General features: G+C 52.3%; 7 protein-coding genes across 7 annotated transcripts; 4 read left to right on the top strand and 3 right to left on the bottom strand.

The window, feature by feature from the left end:
- Positions 1–108: 108 nt before the first annotated feature.
- Positions 109–1714, bottom strand: J4E83_001427 (uncharacterized protein; the record flags this gene model as incomplete). The annotated part of the gene is made up of 2 exons (XM_049328383.1): positions 109–425; positions 487–1714. The coding sequence occupies 2 exons, from the start codon at positions 1712–1714 to the stop codon at positions 109–111; spliced, it is 1545 nt and encodes a 514-aa protein (XP_049192901.1).
- Positions 1715–6584: 4870 nt separating this feature from the next.
- J4E83_001426 (uncharacterized protein) lies at positions 6585–8090 on the top strand (the record flags this gene model as incomplete). Its single annotated transcript, XM_049328382.1, has 3 exons — positions 6585–6989; positions 7043–7930; positions 7977–8090. 3 exons carry the CDS (start codon positions 6585–6587, stop codon positions 8088–8090), a joined length of 1407 nt encoding a protein of 468 aa, XP_049192900.1.
- Positions 8091–10510: 2420 nt separating this feature from the next.
- Positions 10511–16216, bottom strand: J4E83_001425 (uncharacterized protein; the record flags this gene model as incomplete). The annotated part of the gene is made up of 5 exons (XM_049328381.1): positions 10511–13466; positions 13519–15601; positions 15648–15790; positions 15840–16029; positions 16099–16216. 5 exons carry the CDS (start codon positions 16214–16216, stop codon positions 10511–10513), a joined length of 5490 nt encoding a protein of 1829 aa, XP_049192899.1.
- Positions 16217–16575: 359 nt separating this feature from the next.
- On the top strand, positions 16576–17050 carry J4E83_001424 (uncharacterized protein; the record flags this gene model as incomplete). Its single annotated transcript, XM_049328380.1, has 3 exons — positions 16576–16690; positions 16745–16976; positions 17032–17050. 3 exons carry the CDS (start codon positions 16576–16578, stop codon positions 17048–17050), a joined length of 366 nt encoding a protein of 121 aa, XP_049192898.1.
- Positions 17051–17128: 78 nt separating this feature from the next.
- On the bottom strand, positions 17129–18165 carry LIA1 (deoxyhypusine hydroxylase; the record flags this gene model as incomplete). The annotated part of the gene is made up of 2 exons (XM_049328379.1): positions 17129–17639; positions 17693–18165. The coding sequence occupies 2 exons, from the start codon at positions 18163–18165 to the stop codon at positions 17129–17131; spliced, it is 984 nt and encodes a 327-aa protein (XP_049192897.1).
- A 534-nt stretch (positions 18166–18699) lies between these two features.
- On the top strand, positions 18700–19967 carry J4E83_001422 (uncharacterized protein; the record flags this gene model as incomplete). The annotated part of the gene is made up of 2 exons (XM_049328378.1): positions 18700–19348; positions 19399–19967. The coding sequence occupies 2 exons, from the start codon at positions 18700–18702 to the stop codon at positions 19965–19967; spliced, it is 1218 nt and encodes a 405-aa protein (XP_049192896.1).
- Positions 19968–22806: 2839 nt separating this feature from the next.
- Positions 22807–23463, top strand: XYL1_2 (NAD(P)H-dependent D-xylose reductase (XR); the record flags this gene model as incomplete). Its single annotated transcript, XM_049328377.1, has 3 exons — positions 22807–22946; positions 23005–23112; positions 23166–23463. 3 exons carry the CDS (start codon positions 22807–22809, stop codon positions 23461–23463), a joined length of 546 nt encoding a protein of 181 aa, XP_049192895.1.
- Positions 23464–24949: the final 1486 nt, after the last annotated feature.

The raw sequence follows: 24949 nt of genomic DNA, 5'->3' as shown, positions 1-24949 counted from the left end.
GAGCGATCAGCGTGTGTTGGAGGGCAGATCTGATGGATGCGCAAGAACGTCGGCAGAAGTCGAGCAATGCCATGCTGCGAGTGTCACGGTTGACAAAGATCGGATGGCTTACCGATCAACAGTGAACAGCAGCCACCATATACGTCTGCGCTCTTCTCTTTGCTCTTCTGTGAAGTCCATGGATGTGTGTTGACTGGTTGGGTATCCTGCGCCCATGTGTTCCGCATCGAGGTCTCCAGGTGCATCTTCGTCATTCGGTTCGGGAGGCGGTGTCACAGGCACTTCCTTGCCAAGTTTAAGCTCCCTAGCCAGTGACCAGGCGGCGTTCCACCAGCGGAGTGATGCAGCCTTGTACTCGCTGGCTGAGATCACTATGGCCAAGTGCATGTAGGTTGCTACGTCGTCAAGGCCTCCTGGTGCTCCCGCTGTTTGTAATCGTGTTAGTGAAGAAAACTTCGCAAAACTGAACACGGGTTGGTAACTTACGCAAACCAATGTCGGAATCTTGTGCGGGCATACCAAAACCACCCATGGCGACACCATTGATCGGCCCGATGCCGTTGAAAGCCGTCGGACTGGCATCGGAACCACCTGGATTTTGATGCACGAGAGGCTTCAAGAGACTGATGGTCAGGTTGATGAGTTTCTCTGATAATTGGCTCCGCGCAGATGGCGATGAAGAAAGATATGGAGATTCGCTTGTCAAGCAGCCAATCCAGAGCATACTTGCCAGCAGTGCTGGACTGCACACGCGAGGGTTGTTGTTGCGGAGGAAAGAGCGCTTTCGGAAGACGTAGCCTAGTACGTAAGGGGAGACTGGTTGCATAAACGCAGTTGATGAACTCTGGAAATAGAGCTCTAGTAAGTCGCAAGCTAGTGAAATCGGCATGACATTTGCGAGATGTGGTACTAACGGCTGCAGAACAGGGTATCTCAACTGCTGAGAGGGATTCTGATGTTGTGCGCCAGAGTACATCGTTGTAGAAGGTGAAGGCAGCATCCAACCAGGCGATCCATCAACTGGTGATTGAGGCATGTAACCCATGTTGGATGCCTCTTCGGGCATCCTGAAGGTATTCGTGGGTGCTTGTGTATGTGCGCTTTGTGGGCTCATCATACTGTAGGGGCTGTCAGAGTACTCCATTCCATGGCCGTGCGAAGGTACAACGGGCTGCATTCCAGGTTGCATCATTTGGAGTGGTGACTGATAGGTAAGGCTCCGGTGGTACTCCTCCATCGACGTGTACTCAGGCATGGGGTTGTGCATAGACAGCCCTTGAGTCTGTAATCGGGGCGGCTGCATAGGATGCATAGATTGCATGCTCTCGGTCATTTGATGGTGCATATCAGATTCTGGCATAGTGTCGATTGCACCCATGCTCATCGTCCTGTTCTGATACATCGACGCGGTATCCATCTCGGGTCGTGTTGTCGCAATACTGGCTGATCGACCGGGTAGCTCAGGCAGAGAGCGTTGGCCTTCAGGAAGCTTGGGACTATTGCCGTGAACAGACTCGGTAGCTTTCTCCGACGATTGCGGGGTGCTGGAATCCTCAGACTTCGGCGCACCAGTGCCTCCTGCGGCGGTCGCAGCCTGCTGTTGGGCAAGATCCTTCCGCGATGCCTTTCCGCGTTTCTTGCGCTCACGTATGTACTCGCACGTCAATCCAAATTCTGACACTGTGTTAGCCAAGCTGTCAGAGGGGTAGTACATGGGTGATGGAAAGCGAACGGCAGTTTTAGCCCCGTAGCTAAGAGCCTCTAGCAGACGCTACAAAAGTAACTTTTGGTCGCCTAAGCAGATGGTTCTCATCTCGGTTCATCCGTTGCCGAGCTCTCCATAACATCAAAACGTACCTATGCAATGCGCACACTACTCATACCGTTAGCATATTGATTTAGAAATCCACAGCCTGGGAAAGGACCTACAGATTGTCTACCATCGCACTTCGTTCGCAACTGGTTACACTGATCACAGGCTCGGCTGATCCTGCGTCGCACCGGTCCAGACGTTGAGTTACCTCGTCCCGACCGCTCATGGAGCATCTCTCGCTGGTGCCGAGGCGCTATAGGACCACTGGCGTACGGTAATCGATGAGGCTTGACAAGTCCCTTTCCGTTTGGCAGCACATGCCGGTTCTGATGAAATTGTAGGGCTGCGTATTGTGATGTGTGCGCGAGGTTGTCGAGTGGTGACTGCCCCATGTGCTGGGCAGCGAGATGATGATGTTGATGTTCGACCATGTTCGGCGCGGGGAGGTGGCTGAACGCCGAGGGGTATTGATGGAGATTCGTGGAAAGCATAACTGCGTTCTAGCGTCCGTCTCCACTACAATTCCACCACTCGAGGATAGATCGGGAAGTGTCAGTTACGCGGGAAGTGACGGTGAAGTCGGAGTTCAGATTGTCCAAGGGGTGGCGAAGGGCGAAGAGCTGGCAACAAGGCTGAGAGATGTCAGCACAGGGCTGGAATTCCAAGGTTATGTCGTCGAGGGACGTCAAAAAGATATGCAGGTCAGTTGTCCAAAGGCCGTCTTTTGACCACTGCAGTGCGCCTGGGGTACCATATAGCACTCGGTTGTTAGGTACTGTCTCGGCCTCAGAGCTCAACCTTAGTGGACGCAGTGGGCTATAACACAGAACTGTCCAGTGCCTGAGGTGCAGGGTGAGGATACCGAATCGGCATGGACAGCCAGGTCCTTTCTCCGGGACCAGCTGCATCGCGCGTTAGAGACGTCTCTGGCCACATGCTGCAAACGAGATGGGCAACAGGGCACGCATGTTCGTGGGTGCGTGCGCCTTCGAGTCTAACTCGCCTTCCGTTCCTCCATCTCTAGTTCGAGCAATTCACCCCTGCGCGGCCAGGGTTTTGCTGCACACCAACATTCCACGTTGAGCACAGTCCACGAACGCCGCTGGATCTTCGTTGCCGCGGACTTTTACGGCTACATCCCAGAGGCATCGCCGCAGGTTAGACTCGTAATCAAAAAACCATATTGGTTGATCGGTGCCATCCCGACCCTATATGGCGTCGTGTTAAGAAAGGCGGCGTACCGATGCCGGCTCAACAAGTACCTTGGGGTACCTGCCCGTGCCCAGGACCCACCTGCTACCACACCTTTGCCCGTTTCCCGTTGCTGAGCGATCAGAACAGGGTGCCAGGGCCATGATTGGCGACCGCCGCCCGTGCAGCAGTGCGCTAGCAGGCGAGCCGCTGACAGCACGGGACCTGGCAGTCTCCATCGCCTAGACTCCCTTCTACGCGACCATCGCGGGACAGCCATTTCCCAGTCGCAGCCCCAATACGCGTCCCCTGGCTCGCGATGCATCCTGACATCCAGCGCTACCCGCTGTCCTGCCGGTCATCTGCACCCCAGCGAATAATCCGAAATCTGTTGGGGCCTGCGCTGATCACCTTCCCTCCTTTCATGAACCTGTCGCCATAGGGAGACATGAATTACGCGACATCAGAGAACGCGGAGATGCACTTCAGACGCTTGAAACATTGGACTTTCCATTTCCCAGTTTCCAGCTCTGACGAAAGAATTGATGACTAAATCATCACGCAAAAGGTTCGCTTACGTCGGCGCTGAATACCCAGACAGTCTTCGCATGACAGTCTATCCTCATTCACCTCGGTAATGCATATTATGTATCTCTCCATAAACATGAACGAGCCAGGTTTACCACCTGCAGCACGCAGATATACACCTGCCAAGACAAAGCTGGAATCGACCTGGTGTGCACAATTTTCTCGTCTATAACACGTTGTGTTATGACATTACACGCGGAAATGCCTGGCATGTACAACGGCTCTCCGAAGCGAGTGGCGCCAGCGATGCTAAAAACGTGTGCTATGCGCCGATTGCTCCCACGGTACGGCCTACTCCGCCCTAGTTGTTAGCTAGAGCGGGTGTCTATAGTTTGGTAACGAGGGCGTTCTGCTACAGCGAGACTGCGTTGAACCTGACTAGCTCACCCACAGCTGCCTGTACGATGTCTCGTGGTCAACATCCAGCTGAGAGATCTCCACAATCGTCACTGGGCGACAACGCTTGCTGATTAGGCATCCCCTCTTTGCTATACAACGCTACGGAGCCAGCGGATCGCTCCGCATTCCAAATATGTGCCGCTCTTCATGGTGGCTTAGAAGTGTTTTATTGAAGACTTGGCCTGCATTCATCCTGGACGAAGTAAGCTCTTTCAGTCAAGGTCCAAGTCGAAATCAAGGTTCTCGTTACTAGATCGGATCCGGAACCTAGTGAGTCTGCATGTAGCAACTAGAATAGCTCAGGGGACTTTTACCATGATTATTGTAGTCTCTGTAACGTTTCGAAATACCAGATCAGCCACCGAACATGAGGCAATCCGCATGCACAGCCAAGCAATATAGGGCGACCGTCTTTCACAAAGCTTCTCCTGCCCACTAATAGCCAGGAAATGGTACCATACTTGGGGTTCAACAGAACGAGGGTTTGACAGCTCATCAACTACCGATCGAAATATGCCTGCTCATTTCCATAATTTTAATGAAGGTCAGGTGATCAGCCCCGATAATTTACGGTGTATTGGGCTCATCGCGTCTAACAGGTGGTATGCTGTGGGTCTTATGACAAACCGCTATAAGTGTCGCGTACCCGCTTGGTGTGAGAAAACTGGTCCGGCGCCCAGTCTGTATCTACAAAGACCTGGAGCGACTGTGTTGGATCATTTAAATACTGTTTCCAGCAGCCTTATAACTCCAGCGACGGATCGAAGGGCCAAGGCGCGACAGTGATCAAAAGGCCAAGCTGTTACAGACGGTCATGAAGGCAGTGCATATTAGTGGATTGCAAGTCCCAAACTTCGACTTAGCTCTATTGTCGACTTCATGTTAGACACTGTCTATCAACGTTAGTATTGCCGGCACCGTGTACATGATCGGATCGTTTTTTTCGCTGTCGCTTTGACATCCAGGGCGGAAGAAGGGTCCAGGTGGCTTGGATAGTGGCAACCTAGAAGTGACTCAACAAAGTCCAGATCTTTGTGCTGACAACCTTCTCATCGAAAGTCCGGATCGACATCCGCGGATTATCTGGAGGGGCGTAGGTTGGCAAGTTACAGGGAAGAGTGCAGAGCCCTATCATGTTCCCCACTGTAAGTCTGTGCCCCAAGACCGAGTCACTGGACGATACTCTGTAAGGACTGTCCAGCCTGAGCTCAATACCCTCGTTCCTGTAGGCTACCATACACATGCAGTCTGGAGCAGGAAGGGTAGATACGCAAGGCACGACGGCTCCCCAGCTCCGAATTGGGCTGGCTTTGGTGACATCTAGATATTGCATGCGCAGCTCTTGACGCCGCCGCCGCATGCAACGCGTGGAGTTGATTGATGAGCGCAAGCGAGGGCCGGCCATGCCGCCAAGCTACACACCGTTAGTAGAACCATGTACAACCTATGATCTTCTGCAGTCCATGCTGACGCTCAAAGTTGGAGCCAAACTCGCCACCACTGCTGGCGAGCCCAGAACGGTCAGGACACTCCCAGTGTCAGTTCAACTTTCGATACGGAATGGAACCTCGCGTCACTTGCATGGGCCTTTAGGGTGAACTCTGTCGAGCAGATGTGCTGTTTACCAGAATTAGGATGGGGTGGTGGCTCTTCTCTTACATCTCCCCGGCTGCTTTCTCCTGCGAAGGTCTGACCACAGTAAAATGATGAAAGATGGAAGGTGGAGGTAATTAGTTAAGATGAGTCGTGAAGGCGCAGGTAACGGCATCCCTGGTCCGGAAGGGCAGCATACCTAGGTGCCACAGTCTTACAAGTCGCTCGGGACGCTACGTGGTGGGTGCGGAACCGGCTCTGTAGACTTTGCCTCCAGCGAGAGGATCCGCCGGTACACCTGCCGAAGTCTTGTAGTTCTTATCTCCACACTGCGCGGGTGGCACTCTCATAATTTGGCAATGCTAGCGAATCGGCGACGCCGCACCAATATGCTGTTCTCTTCAAGTAATGAGGGCGCGGCGGCCATCGAATATGATTGCACTGTATTGAACGGCACACGGCGCTGCCTCATCGCTTCCGTACGCATCGGCTACATGTTAGTGAGATGATCAGAAAAGGCCCGAATTTGCACTATCTGCACTCCAGTATTTCGACTTCAGCTATGATCACACCCGATTGCACAAGATAGGAGGTCCACGTGCGATGGAATATTACCAGGCTTGCGTGGATAGCGTCGGCGCGTCGATGCTGGCGACCAACGCGACGAATTGATGTTGTTCGACGCGTCTTTCAAGCATCTCGCGCGTCGAGCATGCTTCATAATGATGTTGTATGTTCAAGTTGAGTTTCTGGAGAGCATGCCATGGTGTTTGTCGATAGCGGACAACCAAGTCCGTTATTCGGCGTGAAGCCATGAGAGGCCTCCACTATAATGGGACGTGCACGGGCTAGCGTTAGCGCTGTCATACGTCATCTCCGATGCGACTGCGGGCAAAGCCTCAACTCAAAATTAACTGCTCCCAAGACGCCACTGAATCGACACGCCGTGCGTCTCCATCTCAATTTATCCAAATAAACTACATACCAGACACACGCCATCATGTCGCTGGAGAAGATCACGACCATCTCTCCCATTACGAACAAGCCAGTTGTCACGCGCAATGGCCTTTCAGATGCAGACCTCCAATCTTTGCCTGAAACAGCCGCCACTGCGTTCGAGTCCTATCGACGCACATCGCTCGCTGAAAGGAAAGAGATCGTCAAGAAAGCTCTGAAATTGCTCAATGACCGCCAGGATGTGCTGGGCAAGGAGATCACTGAGCAGATGGGCCGTCCTATCGCGTACACTGCCAAGGAAGTTACTACAGCGGTGATGCGCGGCGAATATCTACTAAAGATTAGTGACGAGACACTTCAAGATACTCCAGGCGAGGCGGAGAAAGGTTTCAAGCGCTACATCAAGAAAGTCCCGCTTGGGCCCGTCTTGATCTTGTTTCCATGGAACGTGCGTGCAGGCCATAAGCTATTTTTGGTCGGCACATGCTGACTTACCTGCAGTACCCGTATCTGACCCTCATCAATTCGCTAGTACCTGCCCTGCTCGCCGGGAACTCGGTCATCCTGAAGCCATCCCCACAAACGCCTACCAGTGCCGAGCAGATCCAGGAGATTTTCAAGCAAGCCGGATTGCCTGATGGTGTGCTTCAAATCTTCCACAGCGGCTCCATCGTCCAGATTGAGTCGATCGCGCGCTCGCCCAAGATCCAGCTGGTTTGCTTTACTGGATCGGTGGCCAATGGTCTTGCGGTTCAGCAGGCTGCAAATGACCGCGTACCGCTACGAGTGGGTCTTGAGCTTGGAGGCAAAGATCCTGCATATGTACGCTCCGATGTTGACGTCAAATGGGCCGCGGAAGAACTTGTAGACGGCGCTGTCTTCAACTCTGGCCAGAGTTGCTGCAGTGTTGAGAGGGTATATGTCGATGAAAAGATACACGATGAATTCGTATCAGCGCTTCAAGACGTACTCAGCGGATACAAGCTTGGCGATCCATTCGACAAGAGCACACATGTTGGCCCAGTAGTCTCAAAGCGATCAGCAGAGACTATCCAGTCGCACGTTAAGGATGCTCTGGAGAAGGGTGCCAAGGACGCTACCCCAGACAACGCCAGTTTCAAGAACCCACCTGCAGATGGCAACTATGTGGCTCCGACACTCTTGACGAATGTCACGCATGACATGACCGTAATGACAGAGGAAACTTTCGGTCCTGTCATCCCGGTCATGAAGGTGAAGAATGACGCAGAAGCAATCAAATTGATGAACGACAGCCAATTCGGACTGACGGCTAGCATATGGACCAAAGATGTGAACAAGGGTCATGAGCTTGCCGATGACGTCGAGGCTGGCACAGTCTTCGTAAACCGATGCGACTACCCCGCACCAGTAAGTTATTCTAGGACTACACACGACACTTTACTAACCGACTCAGGATCTGGCGTGGGTTGGGTGGAAGGACTCTGGGCGAGGCCAGACGCTGAGCAAGTTCGGCTTCGATCAGTTCGTCAAGCTCAAGAGCTACCACGTCAAGGACTACCCGAAATAGATGACTGGACACGGAGAAGTCAAGCATTGCCAACATATTGAGGGCTTGATCTCCTTGCGAGAGATGATCAATGGTGCTCTAGTACAGACCAGAAAGATCCTACACAATAAAGACTGCTCAACTTCAGTTCACATGCCGTCGGGGATCCTTGAACATGTGTAACAGTGTCGACCCCAATTTCAGTAACACCAGGTTTACTAAAGTACCCCTTGATGCTGCTAGATTGCTGTTAGCACATATCGCATCCGATTGTATGAACACGCCTCTTGGGTTTGTGTCGAATGCCACAGATGTTAGGGTGCCCACTAGCGCCTTCCTAGTGCTATGAAACTTCGTGTAGAAATGAACATCTCCTAGCAAGTGGAAATTGTTGGCCTCAAAGACGTTGTCTACCTCCAGCAAATAGTGGTGTAGAGTTCGCAAAACCGTACAGCACTCACAAGTCTAATACTAATAACCAGCTTGATAATCGCAGTCTCATCTAGTATCTTTTTTCCCAATGCGACGCCTCTCGCCGTAAGGCTTTCTGCTTACAATTCACATATACGTTCTTTGTTCACGTGTTTGAGACGCACGAGCTATCAAGCTCGCCCAGCTCCTTACATTCCGCGGCGCCCACTCCCGCTCTTACATCCCCAACGAAAGCAAAGGAATGTCAGCATCGGAACAATGAGGGCGAATTCGTAAGGGATGGCCCAGCGCCACGACAACGCCTGAGGAAGGCAGACTTGGTGCCATACTCTCAGTCCTTCGCTCACGCTTATCCAGTATTTACCTAGTAACATCTCGAGCATCTTCCTACGCGAACTAGCTATCGCGGTCCTTTCGCTTTCGGCCTATTTCCTGGTCTCTGTCGCGTTACTGTAAACTCTTTTCTCACCCAATTGTTTCAAGCGCCGCCGTTTTTGTAAGACCGCTGCATATACCATATTCCTTTCCAGATCCAACGAGATCTCGTGCATCAAAATCACGCGTCTCCGAAGCCCACCAAACCACGCGTCCTCGAATCCGCGCAATGACATTCAATCGCGTCATTCTAAGACTAAAACGAACACTACTTTGCGATAGACGCGAGCAGAAGCCCAATCTAGACAATATGGACATCGTACGTACCACAGCTAGCAGGTCTTCGTTTCCCACATGCGCTCGCTGTTAACAAACACCAAAGGGAGGACCCACAGATGTCCGCGTGATCGACGTCTCAGACTTCTTACCTGGTCTTACATACCACGAGCGCAAACAAATCCGGGAAGAAGCATCTAGCGGCGCGCTTCGCCTTCAAAGCCTTCAATCGCATCCACCACTGTCGTTTCCTGAAACCTCTCTCAACGGCTCGCATTCGCGTTTGCAGTCTCTCGCGACTGACCCAGTTCAATCTGCTTCCACCGAGGCGGATGCCGTATCCTCGCATTACCCATCTTCCGACGTGTTTCCGGAAGCCGACTCTGTGATAGCACATGCGGCGACTCTCGATGCGAGACCGGGAGCGGAATTCAGCAGTGCTTCTACAAGACCAGAAGACGACTACAGTGCAGATGTAGTACGCGTGAAAGATGTGAACAATGGCGAACGGCGATATAGCAGCGACTCCAGTGGCGCAGAGCCTATTTCGCATGCTCCTCTGTCTTCTCACGAGATGGACCCAAAAGATAGAAAGAAGCGTGTGAGTCCAACACATGCGTTGACTGTGGATAAAGGCTCCGAGGTTCAGGATAGCACGGATGCTGCGAATCTGGAGAAGGAAGAGGGGGACGCAGACGAGGATTTGTCTGCCGCTGGGCGAGGTGGAAAGGACGTAGAGGTGGAGCATATCTATGGCAATCATATCGTGGGGAACAGCTGTATCACCGGGAAGACAAAAATGCTTGTTGCATGCTAAATACGTGGAGAAGACGCAATGAAGACTTCGCAAGATGTCAACGCGCGAGTTGCATGCGTAGGAACATGACAACAAAAAAGCAGGATACCACCAAGGGATGGATCCACAATTAATGGGAGAGGCAGTTTGTCAAAATCGCACATAGATCAAAAGTCATTTTATGGTCAAGAAATTTCTTTCATCGCATGTGGGTCGTTTCACGAGAGCCCGATAGGAGTTTTTGATAATATATTGTTCTAGATTCGGATAGCTTCGATGATGACATGCTGAAGATCGCCGTCCAAGCTATTGAGCTTGTGATGCCGCGAAATGAGAAACGCTAAATACACACTGTCCATGTACCATATGCTGGTGGGTATCGATGATATGCCTTTTCCGTTGAACGCCGAAAGCATGCTGAGACGATTTTGAAAAAAGGAAGTGTCCGATGCGCGTGGCATAGCCGACAATGCTGATGTGCTTGTTGGGATAATGGAGTATTGGTTCCGCCGTATCAAATGTATTTCCTCGCAGGCAATCGGTGGCTGTCCGATCAGGGCTGCTAGTCTGAGTCGCCATCGCCATCCGGTGTGCGAGAATTCCTCTTCTTCTTGGATCCAGCAGGCCTGCCCCTCGCCTTCTTCGGTGTGTTGCCTAAGCTGACATTGCTCTTCCTCTTCCTGCCACGACCACTTGTAGGGAATGGCGTACCGTCTTCGCCAGTCTCGGTTGGCGTCTCATACCCTGCAGCAAGTGCATCGTCTCCTTCGGCGTCAATGAAGGTCTCGCGATCAACATCCAGTAAATCTGCAAAGTCATAACATTGTTTCACCATGCTCTCGCGGCTATCTAGAGCGCGCATGATCGTTTCGAAACGTTCCCAAATTTCCTTACCAGTAACGAGGTTGTTACGATGCGCAGGCTTGATGTAATCCTTTTGCGGAATGGGCGCGTTGCTCTTCATGGAGTAGCATTTTCGAACAAAAGTGCGAGTTTCCCACACCATCTGCAGGATCATACAAGCTGTGGTGATCTGACGAAGTCTGTCGTTGTTGATTGTTGGAGTAGCAGGTTGAGGTGCTGTCGGAATTGGCGCTGGTAGCATTGATGGAAATCCGTTTGCCCCACTAGCTTCCAACATTTGTTGTTGGTACATATCTTGAGGCTGAGCTTGCACTGAATTCGCGTCTTGCTTTGGAAGTTCGTCCGCGATGATAACTCCTATAGCGGGCCCTGTGGTATTTAGGACCATCGCTTCAACTGCATGAAGAAACACAGCAAGCTCTTCCAGGTGAGGGAAGTCGAGCAAAGCCAGATTCTCCAGACAAAAGCGCGCGTACAAGACAGCCTCCGGTATAGTGCCACTCATATCCAGCTTTGAAAGGTCGAAGTCAACTTGTTTGCAAAAATTATTGATGAACTTTTTGAGACTGGCTTTCTTGCCCGTCTTCAATGCCTCAAACAACTTCGCGAGCTTCGGAGTGTGTGTAGCTTCGACCATGCCATGAGGATCAGCGAACATGTTTAGTTGATACTTGAAAGCCATGTGGATGGCCTGCATGTACTCCTTTTCCAGATACGACTCTTGCTTCTCGTGAATGCGTCTATGTTCGTCGGCTGCAACTCGAGCCAGGCTTGACCAAGGCGAGGTCGCAAGAGCGACAAGCGCAGCACCACACTCTTTTGGATGAACAAGTCCTTGGCGACTGATGCTAGCGATGATATCTGTGGCAACGACAGCAGACTCATTTTTGTTCTCCAACGCAGCTTTCACGAAATATTCTAAGAACTTCTGCGCCAGATGCAGCGTTGCATGGTCGTTTCCGGTAGCCGTAAAAGACGTTTCCAAGCGCGCGGAGCCATTAGCAGCTCCTTTGCCGGTTGCAATTTGCGCACCAGTTTCCGAGCGCCGCTCAGCGACAGTGAAGAATTGCCTGAAGAATAACAGTGCGATGCGCTTCAGGATGTCATTTCCTTCGTTAACAAAGACAAGCTTGACCACTTTCTCCACTTCACTGCGCATGAAGTGCTCTGGCGACTGCTGGCATATGCCGCCCATACTCTGCAGGGCTTGCTCGCGAATCTTCGGCTCCCAAATCTGCATGGTGAAAGGCCGGACCGTGTCTAATAGGAATAAAGATGGAGGAGGTGGATTCTTCTGGTTCAACATCGGCTCCAGGTGCTTCTTCAGAGATTCTTTTGCGTCGTGCTTGTTGAGGGACGCGCGGAGCTTGATGTTGAACGATTCGACCTGTTGATCCAGGCTGCAAACTTGACCAAAAGTACCAATCAGAATTAGATAGGACATGATGGTATCAGCCTTCTGGGCTGCCTGCTCTTTGGTTACGTCCAAAAGTGGCCTAAGGTTGCATATGACAGAGCAGATTGTGGCAAAAATCTTGTCAGTATCCATGCCCGGCATCTCGCTGATAGCCCACAAGCAGTGAATGACGTCAAGAAGAGTTTCCCTACTTGTAGGCCATCCCATCGATGCACATTTAGCCAGCTTAGGCACGTTGCGCTGAAGACTTGCTCGAATCTCTTCTGCGAAAGCATGCTGAAGTGGGGGAAGTGTCGGCAACACATGCCGAAAGATGACGACCGTTGGCCGCACAAGGGCCACGTCATCCATGGTGGCGATGGTCTTGATGTATAGCTTCAGATGCCGCAGATGATCGAGCGTAAACAGGGTCGGTTCGATCTTCGCGAAAACACTAAGGGTGTTCATAACACGAGCTTGAGACTTGATATCTGTACCGCTTCCGGGAGCAATGGCTTCGTCTACCAAGTCGACAACTAGCTGTGCGCAAATCTTTCGGTTAGAAGCCGGACCCTTCGCCTCAGGTGACAGACAATGAGCGAAAAACTTCTCGAAAGCTTCCAAATGTACAGCGCTTTGCTCGATAGAGTCCAAGAGTTCTACCATGAAGGCTGCTCGTTGAGCACGGTTGAGCCTGTGCATACTGTCGTCGGTCTTGACATTGTTATTAGCTGCCGTCAACCATATCTCCTCGAGGACGTTGCGACCCAGCTCGGAAATTGCACTCTCATTATCCTGCGAAGGGAGGAGTAGAGGAGCGGCAATCTTGAGCCTATTCTCATTTGAAGTGGAGCGGAGATAGATCTCTTTGAGTAACTTGATGGCCTTCTTCTTGGGGCCGTTTGAGGGATCTGTGGTCATTTCCAGAATTTGTGGCAGCACATGGCGCTCGAGAGATGGTTCTTTGGCCAAGCAATTCGACAGGAGCGAAAGCGTCGCCTCTCGGACCATCGGTGAACTGTCTCTAAGTGATGGGATCATGTTGATGACATGTCCTTCGGAGATGACCCGAGGATCTTTGTCCAGCAGTTGTTGCAATCCTGCTGTTCCTCTCGTCCGAAGCTTCGAAGAGCTCTTGTCCCGGGCGTATGCCTGCATATAGTTGACGATCTGCGAAAGGTACCTGCACACCTGGCTTTGTAAAGTGATGACGCCCGCGGCGAGTTTGCTCTGATCATCTGACACAGATTGGAATTTGCTATCAAGCACCGTCAGCTGGGGAACGAGCCTGAACAAGTTGGAAAACTTACTACTTCTGACCGAGCCACTTGGGGTCTGCAATCATGCTTTCCAGACATTGCTGAACAGTTTGTATTGCTTGCGGCCTGTGATCTGTATCTCCTTCTGGAACTGTTGAAAAGGTCTTAACGACAGCTGCCAGCCACGAGCTGATATGACAGCCAGTCGCTGCCTGCAGATGAGGGTCTTCCTGGGAGGGGCGTAAATCGAGATAATCGACCAGTGATTCGAGAACCATGCGGTACGGGCCATCGAAAGCTAGCAGATCCACATCGTTAACCCTCTCCTTGACGTCTTCGCTCATAGCGTCATTCACAAGACGATCTAGTCTTGACGACAGATCCGACTGCGAAATGTCCAGCCTTTGCTTCATCTTCTTGAGTTGGTCTCTGAAATCAATCACGCCACAACCGATCCTCGCCATTGTTGTGAGTGCCATGTCTTTGTCGACCACAGAGTGTTTATTGGATGAGTCGTCCTTAAGTATGTTGACCATACGAACCAAGAGGCTCTGCAAAAGTATGACAGCAGCCGGCCACTGGGGGGAACCAAGGACGTTACAAAAATCGTCGATGAATAAGTCCAGAAGGTTGCGGAATGGCTTATCGCCTGATTTGGAAGTATTCGAGGCTTTGTCGCACAGTTGGGTTACAATATACATTGCCGTGCTGGTAGCTTCCACCGTCAAGTCTTGAGCTATCACTGCCGGCGTCCGGCCGGCGCCTCTCTTTGGGGCTTTCGACGGTGCTTGGCCAGGCTCGTAATCGCTGGTATCGTCTTCAATCATGCCGCCAGCTGCGTCTCCGCCTTGTGACGCAAGACGAGTGCTCGGATTTGTTGCGACTACTTGGACAAATCGCATGAAAAGTGCAGATATCGTCATAATCGGGACTTCACGAGCCGATAAGAATTGCCTCGCGCTCGCTTTTTTGTCGGGCAGCTTCTCCAGGTTGCCTAGAATACCGTTTAGAATCGACTGTCGTTGGCTTGGGTATCGAGCGAAAATCTGGGCAAGAACATCCATGACTTTCTGGCGGAAATGCTCGAACTTCTTGATACTAAACACCGAATCCTTCTCGTTCTCGCTATTCTGCTCAACGAGCAGTTCCAACGTCAGATACTCCAAAGTATTGAGTGCCCGGTCCGGCAGGTTGTATTTGCCCATCAGCGTAGCAAAGCGGGTAAGGACTGCTCCACACAGTCGCAGCACCATCTGCAGATCTGGCCTATGAGCCGATGCTGCAGTAAAAAGGTCTTGAGCCTCCCCAGACCGCCGAGATTGAACGACAGGCACAATGCAGGCATTCTTAATTAGCTTCGTGAGATCAACAATGGAATCGATAATGTCCTCTCGTCGCATGCGATAGTCGTCACGACCCTCGATCATGGTTTCCAGCAGGAGCTTGGATGACTTGAGCGCGAACTTGGCTGTTGTAATGCTCTCGGTAAGCTCCGGGGTAGTCTCATCCCGTGGAAAGAGCCCATTCTTAGTTGCACACACGACAGCGGGGTGTAGTAGTGATTGTATCTCCATGGCAAGGTCCACAGGAAGCGCATTGAAGCGGCCGAGACTGACAACACCGGACATCTTCTCTGAAAGAGCCTCCATTGAGCGGGGTTTGAGAACGTTGAACTCGCCGTCAGGAGTTGGGATTCTGGTGAAGTGCAGTGAGCCGTCAAGATCATCTTTGTCTTCGCTCAGACTGGCGACTAAGGAGTTGAGAATCTCAATCTTCCCGTCAGCGATCTCCCGTTCGTGGGGTCTCAAGACTGCAACGCCGCTCTCGGCTCTGTTGTCCTCCTTCCTTTGTGACAAGCTTCCAATCTCGATGTTGTCGATGTACTTGTAGTCGGCGCGTGGAACCGCTTTTGGCTTTATCATAACGGCCGGACCAGGAGGCCGCACTGGTGTGCTGCTGGGAGCCGATGAAAGAGCGCTTGACGAGAAGGGTAAATCTATGTTTTGCGTGAAGGCATGGCCGTTGGAGGTGGCCTGGGGCGGTGTGGGCGCTGGGCGCGGCGGTTGTGGAGGTTGGGCTTTTCGGGAAGGTGCTGACTCTGATCGAGGCTGTTCGGGTGCTTTGACATTCGGTGCTGTCCTTGTTAGTGGTTGCACCGGGAAAGTGACAAAGAGGCCTACCCGTATATGCCACATCCGTCTGGTCGTAAAGCCTGCGCGCGAAGGGGCTCAGCTCAGAGATGGCGCTGCGAGTATCTCCGTTGGTGTTCTTGACGGGACTGTCCGGCGGAGGGGTTGGTAGTTGCGGCATGGGCTTGAAGTGACTGTGGGTGTTAGAAGAGACTTCCCGGTACGGCAAGAGCGTAGACCCACTACTCTGGCAGCCTATCGCGAAGTAGGAGGTTGCGAAGCTGGTTCAGGGTATCATGCAGATGCTGCGCGGTGGACTGGCCTTGGATCTCGGCGTTCAAGATTCCGACAGCCTTCTTCGCGGCTTTTTGTTGCTCGGGGTTTAGGGTAGAGGGTGGCGTGGGAGGCTCGGCGGTTGGGAAGGGTATGATTTCTGGTGGTTATTAGCCAGGTGAGAGAAAAGCGCTTGGGCAAAGGGCGCAAGTGAAGCAGAGTGACGCACCGGGCGAGAAGGGGATGATGGAGGTAAAGGGCGAATACGGAAGGGCTTCATCCACTGTGGGCGGAGGCCTTCTGAACGGGAGCGCGCCTCCGTTGGCATGATGCCAGTCGCCATTCATTGCCGCTTGTGGTGTTGAGCACTTGCGGACAGGCGCAGTCGAGGTGTGGTGGTAGACTTGGATTGGACGGATTGGGCATGCAGCTATATCATCGTGCGTGCGCGCATGCTATGCTCCGGTAGCTGGCCAGTCGCTGCTTGGAGAACCGATGGTAGCAAACTTGTTGTAAAAGTGCCATGCGATGCACCGGGAGCATCGAGTGCATGTGGTGGTGCACGACATTCAGACGCGTTCTCACCGCCTGCCATTCCCGTCCTAGCTTGGCTGCAGCCGCGGAAGTCGCGATTCCCTGTAACTTTTTTCCTCAACTCCAACACCAATCACCCGCCCCAAGACGATAAATCGACAAATCACCCACCATGTCGGCTATTGGTAGTCTTGTCTTTTGCACCGACTGCGGAAATCTCCTCGACGGATCTGCCGGCAAGCAAAATGTCATCTTGACCTGCGCGGCATGTGGAGCGCAATGTAAAGGTATGCGCCGTCTATTTGCGCATGCAGAAGTGAACAAGATTTAACCGACCGCAGATACATCGTCCAAGACTGTCGTCACAGTTTCCAAGCCCACCGCTTTCCCGTCGTCGCTGCGCGCAAAGAGATCCGAGGTCCAGACCATATCCGAGGAGGACGTTCAGACGAGCAGCGTCATCAATCATCCATGCGAGAAATGCGGAAGAGAGGAAGTGCGATACTACACACAACAGCTGCGAAGCGCAGATGAAGGAAGTACTGTCTTCTACGAGTGCGACTGCGGTCACAAGTACGTTCAATCGTCCATGTCAAGAGCTGAGCTTGTGCTAATTGCTATCTTACAGATGGAATACCAACAACTGAAGCGGAAATTCTCCCTATGTGGCCATTTTGAATTCTAGATACCCCGAACGCCGTATACATGCAAAACCTTGGGCTGCGCTAAGCTGCGACAGCTTGCGGCACGATCGCGTATTCCATCTCTCCGTTTTTCTCAAACTCTGCCATGTCAAGTGCTACGACCACACTGTCGCGCACCACCTGCTCTGGGTCGTTCAAAAATTTACGCAGAGTATCTTCGACACCCTCCTCATCGCCTAAGCTTCCAAGTGCCTCGGCTGCCTCATGTCGGACCATGCTTGCCTCCTTTGTGTTACTGAGCGCTTCTGTAAGACTGGGGATTGATGCGGGATGCGACAGCTGTCCGAAGACAAAGGCGATTTCGTGGCGGAAGAGAGCAGATGGGTCTGTGAATCCGCGGGCGAGCGCCTGCACGGCCGGAACGGCAGTTGGGAGGTCGGGCGGCGATGAAAGATCGCGCAGGGCGAACATGGCTCGGTAGCGCTGGAACAAGGGCAAGGAAGTGTCGAGCAGTGTCTTTTCAAGTTCGGGGATCGATGCCTTCTCCGTACTCTGTGGTAGCGGTGGCGCAGGGTCGATGGACGTGAAGTCGCTGTGTAGTAGTCAGCAGGAAAGTAGAATACACAGAAATTGAAACAAGCATACCTTTTCTTCAACTTCTCCTGCCCCTTCTGCAGCCCATGGTCCCACTCTATGCGGTCCACAGCAATGTCGCAAGTCTCCCGTACGACATCGATCTCTTTGATGTCGTCCCTCAACGCCCTTAGCAGCTCAAGACTGCCCTTGTCGCTCAGCGCACCAAGTGCCTCAGCAGCCTCGTGCCTGCACATAGAGTCCTCATCTTTATCCTCCAATACGCCCCTCAAGGGCGCGATGGCAGCATCGTGCCCCGACTGACCCAGGCAGTAGGCGAGTTCGTGCTTCAACAGAGCTGACGGCGATGCGAAAGCGGCGGCAATGGCCTCGATGGCGGGGACGGTCTGCGCACTGGGTGGCTGCAGGCCCGCAAGGTGCTTGAGAGAGAAAAGAGCGCGAAAGCGGCGGGCGAGGGGCTCCGACTCCGAGGTGAGGATGTTGCGAAGCGTAGGGACTTGGGTGTCCTGCTCTGTGACTGCCATTTTGCTGCTGTAGAAAAGAAAAGTAATCGCGAACTTAGTTCTTCACGTAAATGTCTTCCGAAAGCGGCTCGACTCTTTTTTGGCGGGGATGCAGAGATCTGGTGGGGTGTCAAAGTTCCATCTGATAAGATCTTCACCGCACCTGCATCTACACCAGTTGACGCTAGTCGAATACGGTTAGATGTAATGTGACAGCGTGGCAGACCAGTTGACCGAGTCCAGGGCTGCATGAGCCATGCAGGAACAAGCCGCTCCGTTCACCTTACTTTCACTAGCTATGACTCCTTTTTGCCCCGTCTTTACTCCCCGTGAGTGAAAGACTCAGCAGGTCAACAGCGCATCAAAGGGACAAAGACTATACCTGGACCTGCCGCATGGGGAATCGAGTAGCCTCACCCTCACCTTCACTTCACCGCGACTTCGCATATCGCCTGCAAACCCCCACCACGCTCCTTACACGTCACACCCACCACGACGTGACGGGGACAACTCTGTTACGCGACCAGACTCGACCGTTTTCACCTCTCACTTAGTATGGCGTTCCTTCGCGGAGTGTCCGACTGCTTCTGGAACTATGTCAGTCCGCGCAAGACACAACAGCGCCGCGAAAAGCCATACGCCTTCAAAGTGCCTGCGCTGCCCACTCGATCCGCTGCTCTGTCAAAACACACCACACCACCGCCTACACGAGACATGAGTCCCGAAGCGCACGTCAAGACCCGGGGACTCAGCCCACTGAGCACTCACTACGATATCGATGCGACGCTGCTACCGCCCTCCCCACCAGCTTCAGCTATGTCGTCCAAGGACCTGGAAGGAGATACCCTGGCCGCGCATTCGCCCGCCGCACTCACAAGAGAGTACGACAACGATGGCTCTTCGGCCGACCTATGGGATGCGAACGAAGAGACCATGGTCGTTGATGACGGCACCTACATGGTCGTACAGAAGAAGGTCAACCACGACCAGGAGCGGTACAGACAAGATCAACAAGCCCGTGAGCTGCGTGACGCTGGTTGGTCTGAGGACGCGGTCTTTCTTTTTCAGAAGCTGGGCATGCGCGGATTTGAGCCACTGATGCCCATTAGCTGGATCAATGATCTCGAGACTGTCCCCGCAGACCTATTCACCGAGAACATCGACAAGGCCTTCATCAAGCCAGCCTGCGGTACTGATTACAGTGGTATGTTACGATCTTGTAGTTGCTAAGAGGATCTTACTAACAGCGTCCAGCGCAGCATGCTCTCGAGAAGCTGTTCGACCTGGGCGGTGTCGCTCGCGACGCCTGGCAGACGCGGACGAAGCGCGCTCCCCACTTCCAGATCGGCAAGGCTGTCAAGGCATACACAAAATGGGCTATGAAGGACGGCAGAGTCGAGCATCTCTGGTCCCAGCTCCCTCTATTCCAAACCGTCACCTTCTCGAGACATGTGCACCCGGCCGTGGCAGAGCGCAAGATGATCGAGAAGCTTGGTCGGCTACACGAACTATGGTACGACGCTCTACAGATCGATGAGGCAGCAGCCCGCGGAGATGCTATTGTGCCTGAAGTCCCGACCCTCTATGGTATCACTGCAACGCACACCGTCATGGCATTTGTGAGCTACGCGCCGCCGACCTTGAAGAACGGACAACCTTCACTACGTTTACTCGCCATGTACGACTTTATGCAGGAAGGCTGCGATGTCTGGCATTCACTTGCTATCGCCATCTTCATCATTCACGCGAGGAACAGAATGATGCAGTTGAGGGAGTGGCTTCCAGAGCCGGAGGTATCAACCGGCGAAGACCCTGATCTTTGAACGACGAACACGAAACCAAAAACACAACACACGAGAATGGATGAAAGAGATGACAAACTACGTAATGAACGAGATGGATATGGTTATGAACGATGGATACGATTTCAGTGCGAGGCCTTTTGCTTCTAGATATACCCGGTTATGAGCGCAATACCCCCAGTTTTCTTTTATTTCCTTTGTCAGACTGGCAGAACGACTGATGTCGGGCTCCACCAGAGAGCTGGAGACGACGAATACCCCAGATTGCGTCACTTTGCACATGCCTCAACGCAAGCAAACTTGCGGTGGTTGATGTGACAGAACGAAGAAGATGAAATTGATCCAAGCCATTACATGGTAATTATTGAAAAAAAAACAGATATATCATACAATTGTATTTCTCTGCCTCATTGTGATACTGACTTCTGCATATATCGCGACCCTGTTGACGCCATAACTCCACATCTCGTGAGCTGGTGCTTCTTTTCCTTCATATGCCCTCATACCCCTTCACCCTCTCCTGGAGCGGCTTTTGTGCCCTTGATCAGACCTCCTTCCTCGGGGTCCACACCCAACCTGCTTCTTGACAGATCCTCAGATCTTCGAGCTTCTTCTCCAAATCCAACATGCAGTCCCTGCAGTGTCCCGAGAAGATGGTTATGGAATTGGTGGGGTTTTGGCACGGTAGTCTGTACCTGCTTCCCGGGTCTGCGCCACACATGGTGAACGGGTTGTCGTAGACTTGTGTCTTGTGCTCGCATGCGGTATGGTGGTAGAAGTTGCGTCTGCACATCGTTGTTAGATTGTGGTTTTGGTGAAGATGTAGGCTTGAAATTGGAGATTTGACTGGGAGATCGGGGACTGAGGAGGTTGTTAGTGGTCTTGCGGATAGAGAAAGGTTGGTTAGTAGCAGAGGTTGGAGAATACACGCTATTCAGTCACAGTGAATTCGAGTTTGCTACGTCCTTGTCGTTGTCGAGGTGAAGTGAGAACTTTTCCAGAGCAACTCTGAGTACCCTGCGGGAAGTCATGGTGAAGCACGATTTTGAGCTTTCCATGATCGCAAGACCTTGTAGGAGCCTACTTGAAGAGTGACAGGTCATGATATCCTCGAAGGAGAGCAAAGAATGAACTACGGGGGGTAGACATTTCGTCACTGTCGGCTCCTTGCAAAGCCCAGCTCACGTGATGTTTCACTCAGTTCAACTCCCTCGTACCAACCTGCACAGCGTGCCCCTTCATACTCGGCGGTTCAACCAAGCTTCCACGCATTCGCCCTTCACCCACCGGGACAAGACACCTTATACAGTACCAAGAGTCTGGGCAAGCAAGCCCGCTATGCGGTGTCTAGACTGTATAATCCGGGGTACAGACGGCTATGTAAACATTTACCGTACGTGATGGCGCACAATATGGCGGGTAAAATGTGATTGGCGCGTTAAGTTCCCCGGATCCCCAGGACTGGCTACTATTCTCCGGGATACGGGGAAATGTCGTGTTGTGATCACCTAGCATCACGCAAGGGGCACTGCGTACATGTGAAGAGGGAATGGCGGCTGCGGCGATGCGGACGTGGTGATGCGTCGTTTACGGATATGACAGCCTCATGTAATGGTATGCAAGAACTCATTTAGACGTTCTTGGTAACAAGGGGCAGTGATTCGGAAAGCCTGCCGTATATATGAAGTCAGGAGATCGATCCATATTCGCAAGATCTCAAGGACCAGGGACGGTGATCTTGCGCAGCCGGGCTGAGGGGTCGGAGAACTCATTACGATCTCGTAACTATGATTGCGGATTCGTGCTGCCGACATGTTCGCTGATTATGCTGGTCCAGAACATGAGCGCAGTGACGGTGAGAAGGAGACAAGCGGTATGCGGCTCAAGCAAGATGCAGGCAAATGTCTCTTGGCAGCGCGCTTGGACGCCCCACGAAAATATCGCAGTCCTTCATCTGTTGCTGTGACATCGCCAACACCTCACGAACTATGCCTGAAGTACTGCATAGCCTGCTAAGCTTCTTGGATATCGAGCAACCACCATACAATGTGTAAGAGATGCGCCTTCTGCCGCCACTTCTAGCCTTGGAAGCGCCACACGTGTCACGCGGCTTCACATAGATTACCAACTCACAACTCCACTATTCGGTGTTCACGCCAAGACGTTCTTTAACCGCAGGAAGATTGTAAAGGCGGAGAGCTTGGCATATGCATGCCATAGAGCTTGGGAGCACACGTGGATGGGTGCTTGCCAGGACAGTCGTAGCGCCGCCATGACCCGAAGCCCACTCCACCACGGAGATATTGACATGTAGGTTAATGACCGCCCGGTCTTGTCCCGTAACCGTTTGTTTCAAGTTACAGACCAATCACACCGGATGCTGCGCCGGCATTTCGCATGCCTTTCTTTCCAGAAGCCAAGCCCGGCATAGTGGTGTTTCTCCTATCGCAGCACTTGATCTACATCCTAGCTGCTAAGAGACGGACGGCCGTAGTGATGGCGAGAATGTTTGTCTTGGTCCCGCCAGCAGAATCGGGGCTACCCCATTGAACCACCAAGCCGCGGTGTATAGTGGAGCAAAGGCATATAAAGCCATCTTGAGTCGCCTCGTAGATCACCACCACGATCAAACATCTCCTTCGCTTCCTACCACAAGCAACTCATATTCAAGATGGTCTCTTTCACCTCCCTCGTCACCGCTGCTATTGCGGCCACTGGCGTTTTCGCTGCTCCCGCCACTGATGTAGCTGCTCGTTCGCCTAGTGACCTTGTTGCCCGCCAGAGCACTCCCAACGCCGAGGGAACTCACAACGGCTGCTGTAAGTCGGATCATGAAGTGATATGTTGAGCATAGCTGATCATGTGTCTAGTCTACTCTTGGTGGACCGATGGTGGCTCCCGCGTCACCTACACCAACGGTGCTGGCGGAAGCTACAGCGTCAACTGGGGAAGCGGTGGCAACTTCGTCGGTGGAAAGGGATGGAACCCTGGATCTGCCCGGTATGTCGACTCAAACAGCTGCATGCTTGATGTGAGACCTTTGCTGACCATGTATCAGTACCATCACCTACTCGGGTACCTACAACCCCAACGGCAACTCCTACCTTGCCATCTACGGCTGGACTCGCAACCCGCTCGTCGAGTACTACGTCGTTGAGAACTTCGGGTGAGCAATTTCGCGTGCGGACTGTATGAGAGACATACACTAACATCACAAAGAACTTACGACCCATCTTCCCAAGCCTCGAACAAGGGTACATTGACCGCCGACGGCTCTTCCTACAAGATCGCTCAGTCGACCCGTACCAACCAGCCATCCATCGATGGAACTAGGACCTTTCAGCAGTACTGGTCTGTTCGCCAGAACAAGCGTTCCAGCGGATCCGTCAACATGAAGACTCACTTTGACGCCTGGGCCAGCAAGGGCATGACCCTTGGTAGCCACTACTACCAGATCGTCGCCACTGAGGGTTACTTCTCCACTGGCTCCGCCTCCATCACCGTCAACTGCCCGTAAGCTTTCTATCACGGAAAGACTCAACTTCCTGAGGCGGTGATGCAGATGATGTGAGGGTGTGAGAGTGTGATGATGTCTAAGATCGTTCACTTCGCTGGCGACTTCTTTACTGTAAATATTATTTTATGCTGGTTTGCTAGCACAAAAATGTCAAACTTTTGCCATTCCACATACCTATTCACGTCGCTGTCATTCACTGGTGCCCACTCTCCACGCGCACGACATACTAAAGCAATGCGCGAGACCGAACTTGCTTCCTCATAAAAGAATTCTCAGTATTAGACTTATAACCATGTGTTTCAAACACTACATACGACACTCATGCCAGCACAAGCTCCTCGGCTCTCATAACACTTTCACGTTATGTCCACGAGCCCAAAACCGCCCCCCACAGCGTCAATGCAACAAGGTCGAAAATCGAATGCACCCCGAAAGTAGACTGTGTCCAGACTTTCTGAAGAAAGACCAAGAACGTCAAAGTAGGGAAGACAACAAAGGCAAGAAACCATCGAACGATCGTTGGCCCGGCGGCTCAAGATGGTCTGGCTATGGCGGTCTAGGCGGAAGAGATAGCTACCGCGACGATGTACCGCAGTAGGTAGCAGATGTGAGAGACCAGATTGCGGGGCAAGGTGAGGTTGATGGGGCTCATGATGACTCGATGGCCCTGGAGGTGCCCAGGTGTCGAAGCGCCCGTCATGTCCACCCATGGACGTGTCTTGCTCAACTCACCTTTACCTGCTCACCAGAGCCTGCGACAGCTAGTAGCTGCAATAGCAGCTCCACTCACATTATCGTAAATATTTATCTCTCCTCACTACTACTCAACCTGATCTTGAGCACCCTTTTAGCTTCAACAGCCTACACTCACACGTATCCAAGCAAACGCGGTAATCAGTCCCCGTACATCATTACTTCTTACTACCGAAATAGCTATTCAGAGCGACTTGAGCTATGGCAGACAACCGCTTTGGCTACACTTTGCAAGAGTTCCACGATACGATCGCCAAAGACAGTGAGTGGCGAACAAATTTCCGCTACCTACCTATAGCCACGAAGGCGAACCTCAAGTTCTACGTAGCAAGCCGAGAAAAGCAAGGCAACCAAGGAACCTGGCTGCTCATTGGCAATCAAAAGAGTACTAGTCAAGCCCGTGTGTATGCAAAAGCATACAGGTCTCCTGCGAGCGGCGTATTCAACCTGGTGTGCCTCAGGCTTGGTGATGGCCCTAATATAGAAGTACACCTTCGGCAAGAAGAGAAGGAGATTGAGCTGCTGCGAGAAACCGAATACCATGAACCCTTCAATTGGCTTGAGAAGATTGGCAGTGGCCCTTGGTTCAAGTCACTACGATTTCTGGTCTTGTATTACTTCCTTGAGCAGAATACCCCGGGTCTTGACCGACTTGTCATGACACATGACGGCCTGAAAGTCTTGAAGAAAGCATGCACAATGATCGCCAATGCGTCAAGGTCGAGGAAGCCGA

This window comes from Alternaria metachromatica, assembly GCF_023757995.1.
Source record: "Alternaria metachromatica strain BMP 0045 chromosome Unknown scaffold_2, whole genome shotgun sequence".
Taxonomy (NCBI): Eukaryota; Fungi; Ascomycota; class Dothideomycetes; order Pleosporales; family Pleosporaceae; genus Alternaria; species Alternaria metachromatica.
This window is presented reverse-complemented; position numbering and strand designations above follow the sequence as displayed.